This window comes from Ursus maritimus, unplaced genomic scaffold (assembly GCF_017311325.1).
Source record: "Ursus maritimus isolate PB19 unplaced genomic scaffold, ASM1731132v1 scaffold_19, whole genome shotgun sequence".
Taxonomy (NCBI): domain Eukaryota; kingdom Metazoa; phylum Chordata; class Mammalia; order Carnivora; family Ursidae; genus Ursus; species Ursus maritimus.
The window spans coordinates 45,756,013-45,762,054 of NW_024424341.1; the positions used below are offsets into that span (position 1 = coordinate 45,756,013).

The window sequence follows — 6,042 nt, forward strand, 5'->3', positions numbered from 1 at the left end:
GTGGGAAGAGAGAGAGGGGGATGGGCAGAGAGGGAGAGGGTGGTGAGTCTTGTGCGAGGCAGTTTGGGATAAGCAGATTCAAACACACTTCATTTTCCATCTGGGAAAACTGAGCCCCAGAGGGAGCAGTGACCCGAGAGCCACCTGCCAGCTGGGCCTTTAAGAGGAGTGCCAGGATCCCAGCGGGGGCAGGGTGTCTGGTCCAGGGAGCAGCCTGCTGGGTCCTCTGATCGGGTGGGGTGGGGGGCACGACGGGAGCCTGGGCCCCACTGAATCCCTGAGGGATGGAGTGCACGCTGGAGCCCTGCCAGGCACCCGGGCGGTCCCCAGGTCAGTCCAAGCTGGCCAGATCTGTGACGGGGAGGTCTGCAGGGAACGTACCATGTCGGGGGGCTCCAGCAGTCAGCACAGGGGCCCTGGTGGATTTGGGTTGCTTGAGTGGCCGCGGGCTCTTCTTCCTGGAGTTGTTCTGTGGGGTCCCAGCTGGGCGGGGGGCTGGGAGAGACAGTGGGGAGAGCGCGGTCGGTGGGGAACTGTTCGTCCTCCCGCCTGGGCACCCGCTGTGCTGCCTGAAAGAGTCCCTGAGGGTGTGAAAGGGGATGTGACGGGCCCCTTGAGGTGGTGAAGCCAGTGCCTCCATCTGTCCCCTGAGGATATTAGCTCGGAAGACCCCTCTCCCTCACAGCTGGAAGCAGGAGAGAGAGAGCGTGGCCAGGGTGGGCTCACCATGGGTCACGGGAGGCTCCTCAGAGCCAGGGCTCAGCTCCCCAGACAGCCCTGGCCAGGGGTCTCTCTCCAGGATGGGAGGTGGATCGTCCCCGTCCCTGGAGTTAGCCACACGCTGACCTGTGGGACAGCACAGGAGCTTGGCAGGGGCAGGCCTTGACCCAGGCAGGCACAGGGCATCCCCCAGGCAGTGGTCAGGTGGGAGTCCCGGAGGGAGACACCTGGTTTTGGAGGGGGTGTCGGAGGTGCGGGTGCCTGGACTTCTGGACCCTCCGAGTCCCTGGGTCATGTCTGTAGGAGTGCCCCCAAAGGAGGGTCCAGGGCCTCTCACCTGCACAGACGACGCCTGCGTCTTCCTCGTGGGAGCAAATGTGGGCCTTCCAGCCACGGTGGGGGCAGAGCCCCAGCTGCCCCTCACTGCCCCGGCAGGCCAGCTCGCTCAGCCACACGGGCCCCGTGCCCTCCCCAAAGAAGGCGCCTCCGGGGGCGGCCAGCGCACCCCCACAGCCCAGCTCCCGGCAGGCCACGGCTGCGTCCCGCAGGTCCCATCCATCGTCACACACCGTCCCCCAGCGCCCGCCGTGCCACACCTCCAGGCGGCCAGCGCACCCGTGGGGGCCGTCAGCCAGACGCAGCCGCTCTGGGGGGACAGAGGAAAGGCTGTGACATCCAGGAGGCCCCGGGGCCCCAGGAAAAGCAGGGCCAGGGGCTGGCCTCCAGGGTGTGGTGTGAGGCCGGCCACCCTGGCCACTGGTGGGGGCCCCAACTCCTGGGTTCCCAGGAGAGCAGTGGCCCCCATGGAAGTGGGAGGTTGGTCAGCAGTGGTTCTGGGGGAGTGGTGGCCAAGGTCATAGGCGCCCGTGAGGCCACGGGGGTCCCCCTGCAGGGTGAGACTGGACAGCAGTGCCTGTAGTCATAGGTGGCCATGGGGCTGCCAGGGGTCCCCCTGCAGGGTGAGACTGGAGAGGGGTGGGTTGGAGCTGGGCAAGGCCAGACAGAGGTGCTCAGGACCACTTACCAACAGCCTGGATTCCCATCAGAGCCGCTGGAAGGGAGGTTGGAGGGGTAGGGTAGAGTGAGGGCAGGCCCCAAGTGGCTGCTTTCTCCTTGTCTTAAATACCCCAACACACACACACACACACACACACACACACACACACACACACAGAATCTGCACACCTCTGAACCAGAAACCCCACGGCTGGGAGGCAGGACTCTGGGTGGAGGGCTGGGCAAGCCTCGGGTCCCTGAGACGGGCGGGGCCCCACATGCCTCGGGTCAGGGCTGGGAGCCAGGCCCTTTGTGCTCCCCTAAGGGGCCTGGTTAATATCAAATGGCGAGTGACCCCCCTCAGGGTCAGGGCCGGTGGGGGGCGGGTAGTCCCTGGGGTCCTCAGAGGGTGGGACTGGGTGTGCAGAAGGCTGGGTCCCTTGGGGAATCAGGCAAGGAGGACCAGATGTCCCTTATCCCAAGCACCAGGGACAGGGCCCCGGAAGTCTGAGTCGCTTAAGTGTATGAGCTCAGGGGTCAGAGGTCCCTGAGTCCCCAAGGAGAAGGGGTCACTCACCGATAAGGCAGGCCAAGACCCTCATGTTTGCAGACTCCAGGGCAGGGACGGGGTGAAAGGGGACGCGAGCAGGAGAGGGGAGGAGGCTGCGGCCACCAGAGGGAGGGAAGGAGAGAGGGAGGGAGGGAGGGACGCGCCTGCCAGAGGCGCCCTGGACCGGGGAGGAGCAGGCAGTGGCTGGACGCTCTGCCAGAAGGAAGAGAGGCTGCCTGCCCAGGAGGCAGCAGGGGACAGGAGGGGGGCAGGGAGGGGGCTGGCCGGCAGCTGAGGCCTGAGGAGGAGGGGGGTGGTGGCAGGGAGGGAGGGTGTCCAACGCAAACTCCCGCAGGGAGCGGCGAGCCGCCAGGCCAGGCGCCCTGCTGTGCTTAGAGATGCTTAGGGGAGGGCGGGCTGCAGGAGAGGGATGGGACAGAGGCACGCAGGAGCAGCCTCCGTCTGCTCCTCTTGTCCAGCCAGGGGACAGGGTGAGCCCCGCGTGGAGCGGACTGAGCGTGGATTCAAACTAGCAGCAAGAGGGCTTACAGCCAGACACCAAGAAGGACTTCCTGGACCGGGAAAGGAGACTGAGGAACCCCTCTCGGTTGGCCCTGGTGGGGCTGAATGCAAACCCTTCAGACCCCCATCTGAGGGAGCACTGGTCGAACCCCAGGGAAAGTGGAGTTGGGGGGGGGGAGCAGGCCGACTGAGCACTGAGTCTTGGGTGAGGGAGGGTCCACACACACACACACACACACACTCTCTCTCTCTCTCCCTCCCGCCCCCCACTCTCTGCACCAGGCAGCTGTGAGGCGGAAAAAATTCGGTAATGGGGAGCGTGAGTCAGAGGGCTGGCAGGGAGCAGGGCTGCCGTGAGCTCATTGCCTCCCCTTCTCCCCGTCCAGCACCCCCAGCAACAATTAATGTCAAGTTGGGGAAAGAAGAAGCCAGACAGAAGGGGGGGGTGGTCAGAGACAGACTGGAAAAGGCATCAGAGAGAGAGTTCGGAACACAGCAGTTTTAGGCTTTATTAACAATCGGGTGTAAAAAACCAGATGGGTCTGGCCGCCCCTCTCAGCTCACCTTCCAGGGAGGGGCCTGGCGTGGGCAGCCCCGTGTCCACCCTGTCCTTGCCAGGGCCTCTCTCTGGGCAGACTACCCTTCTCTGCAAAGCTCTGCTCATCCCCTCCAAGCAGTCATCAAACCCCTCCCCACTCCCAGGAGGGCCTTGTCCCCATTTGGGGTGCCCTGCCACAAGTCCTAACCCACGGGGGCGGGCCCTTTCTCCTCCTCCCCACATCTCTCTCCTGGGCTCAGGCCTATAGCACAAATGGTGCAACCTTTCCAGACAGACCGAGGAGATTTCTCAGTGCAGATGAAATCTGGGTCAGGGGGCTGGACAGGGTGACCTCTGTGAGAAGTTCCAACACTACAGACAGACATCAGCCTGCAGTGGGGTGTCTGGCCCTCTGCAGGCCTACTTCTGGGCCCCGGGCAGGCTGGGGCTTCACAGAGGGAGAACCTGCATACAGTAGTCACTCACTAAGTGCTCTCCCTCCCACCGGAGTCCAGAGTCACAGGTCCTTGCTGAATTCCCTCACAAGTGTGTAGCCCATGCAGCCCCAGCTCCCCTCAGCCTGGTAGCCGCACCCCTCCAGCATCCCTGCCACGCCCCATGCTGCCACAGCCACTGGGACCACAAGCCGGGCCCGGGGCTCCCCCATGCCTCCCGCCCAGGCTCGCGCCCGGGATTCAGCAAAGGCCAGCAACCGCCTGCCCACACCTCGGCGGCGGTGCCATCGAGAGACAGACAGGCGGGTGACCCGGGCCCCGTCCCCAGCACTGGAGCCTGGGGCCAGGGCCAGGACCCCACACACATCACCCGAGCTGCGCACTGCCACCCAGGGGCCCCCCAGGCCGCCTGGAGGAGGCAGTGAGCCCCATCGGGCCCGCAGGCCCAGCTTCATGGCTGCCACAGCCAGGAACACGGGCAGGAGGAGGGCCAGGGCAAAGGAGGCCAGGACGAAGCGCAGGCCGCTGCTGGCCGCAGCCAGGAGGAGCAGAGCTGGTGGCCGTGTCAGGGCGTGGAGGGCCACACGGTTCTCTGTGTCCTTCACACCAGCCTGTGGGCAGGAGGAGCAGTCAGCCTCGGGGGCCTGGCCTTCCATCACGCTAGGGCCCCCATGCTGTCAGACATTCGGGGAGAGCAGAGGGGGTGGGCTGTGCCCAGGCAGGGTGGAGGGGTGGAAGTTCCCGAATGAGAAGGGCAGGCGGTGTGATGGGGCCTGCGGCCAAGGAACAGGCAGGCAACGGGACCACGTCTGCTCTAGGCTCCAGGAAACAACGTCCAGCACACGGGGCCTTGAGCGAGTGAGTGAATTAGGAGCTGTGGGGGGACACCCGATTCAGGGGAGCTGCAGGTGTGAGGCTGCAGGGAAGGCGGCAGCCAGAACAGGACAAAGGACTGCCCCAGTTCAGAGCAGCAGCATGCTCTGGACAGCAGGCGGTGGCACTGGGGTGGGGGTGGGGGGCAGACCCAGCGCCAGGCTGAGGCCCAATGGCTCTGCTTGAAGAGTGCTGGGGAGGAGGCTTGGCTGGCGCAGGGCGGACTGAAGTCTGCAGAGGTCAGAGGGAGCCCGTGACACGCTCATCTCACCGCCCTCCAGCTATTAAAACTTTATTTTTTGTTAATGTAATCTCTACACCCAAAGTCAGGCTTGAACTCACAACCCCATGGTCAAGACTGAACCAGCCAGGTGCCCCTAAAGCCTTTCTGACCCTAGGGGTAGGAAGAAGGCCCTAGAAAAAGAAGGGACCGCGCCAGGAAGCCTCCTAGGAGGAAAAGATCACGTTTCAGGGGTCCAGGCTGGCTCAGGCAGGTGGCTGGAGCCGCTCACGATGTGCCCCCACCTGCTCTCACCTTCAGCATCTCCAGCACCAGGGGTTTCTCATCTTCCCTCATCTCCCGCACGGACAGGTGGCCGGGGGCCATGTCAGCCCCCAGGCTCCCGCGCCCCCGAAGGGAGCAGGCGTGCACCTGGTGGAAACAAGCAGGTCAGCGTCAGTGAAGGGCACCTCCAGGCATGGGGACCAGCAGCAGCACGGTCCAGATGGGGACACTGGGAACGCTCGGGACCCCCAAGCGAGGTCCCAAGCAGGCTGGGATTCACTCTCCACCCCGAGACTTCTCCAGTCTCGCGGACACCCCCCCCCTTCGCCCGCCGCGGTGCTAGGGGAGTACCTCCTACAAGCCCTGCGGACGCCAGCACCCAGCAACCCGGGGCTCCCTCTCAGGCTCCGGGGCTGCCCTGGGGAGTTAGCGGAACTCCCCCCCACCAACAGCCAGGGCATGGACCACGCTCCCTGCCCCACAGGCGTCCCCCACCCGCGACGCAGGAGCAGACACCGCAGGTACCTCTGCAGGTCTCTCCAATCCTTCGACTAGGTGTGGGGGCAGCAGGGTCGGCAAGGGGTCGCCTGCGGAAGTGACGTCACGCTCGCGCACGGAGGGGGCGGGGTCTGCACCCTGCCTTAGCAACGGTTGCCAAGCGTCCTGACTGGGCCGAAGAGGGACCTGAGCAGGGAGCAGCGACCCCACCGGGGTTGGGGTAGAGGGAGGAGACGCGAGCAGTCGCGGGGCGGGGCGGGCCGCAGGGGATAGGGGCGGCGGGTTGGAGCAGAACGGTACTTACCCGGCCAGCCGAGGAGAAGCGCACGTTCGCTGACCTTCCCTGGTTGCTAAGCAAGCTGAGAGGCGGTGGGGGGGGGGGGGG

General features: G+C 65.2%; 2 protein-coding genes across 5 annotated transcripts in view; both read right to left on the reverse strand.

Annotated features, from left to right (window-relative positions):
- SSC5D (scavenger receptor cysteine rich family member with 5 domains) overlaps positions 1-2,362 on the reverse strand; it is a 23,776-nt gene extending 21,414 nt beyond the window's left edge. The window contains exons 1-5 of the mRNA XM_040633799.1: positions 2,294-2,362; positions 1,745-1,771; positions 1,058-1,366; positions 727-846; positions 382-495 (exon numbers count right to left, since the gene is read on the reverse strand). Of these exons, the coding sequence (XP_040489733.1) occupies positions 382-495; positions 727-846; positions 1,058-1,366; positions 1,745-1,771; positions 2,294-2,318 (595 nt within the window). The 5' untranslated portion in view covers positions 2,319-2,362. The remainder of the gene's footprint in view (positions 1-381; positions 496-726; positions 847-1,057; positions 1,367-1,744; positions 1,772-2,293) is intronic.
- Positions 2,363-3,272: 910 nt separating this feature from the next.
- The window catches only part of NAT14 (N-acetyltransferase 14 (putative)), a 60,349-nt gene continuing 57,579 nt past the window's right edge, over positions 3,273-6,042 (reverse strand). For 2 of the 4 annotated variants that reach the window (XM_008709787.2, XM_008709786.2), the window contains exons 5-6: positions 5,190-5,306; positions 3,273-4,392 (exon numbers count right to left, since the gene is read on the reverse strand). In XM_008709787.2, the coding sequence (XP_008708009.2) occupies positions 3,844-4,392; positions 5,190-5,261 (621 nt within the window). In that variant the 5' untranslated portion in view covers positions 5,262-5,306 and the 3' untranslated portion in view covers positions 3,273-3,843. Of the gene's footprint in view, positions 4,393-5,189; positions 5,307-5,510; positions 5,659-5,684; positions 5,894-6,042 lie in introns of those variants that run through there. The other 2 variants (XM_008709785.2, XM_008709788.2) reach the window with 2 other exon arrangements.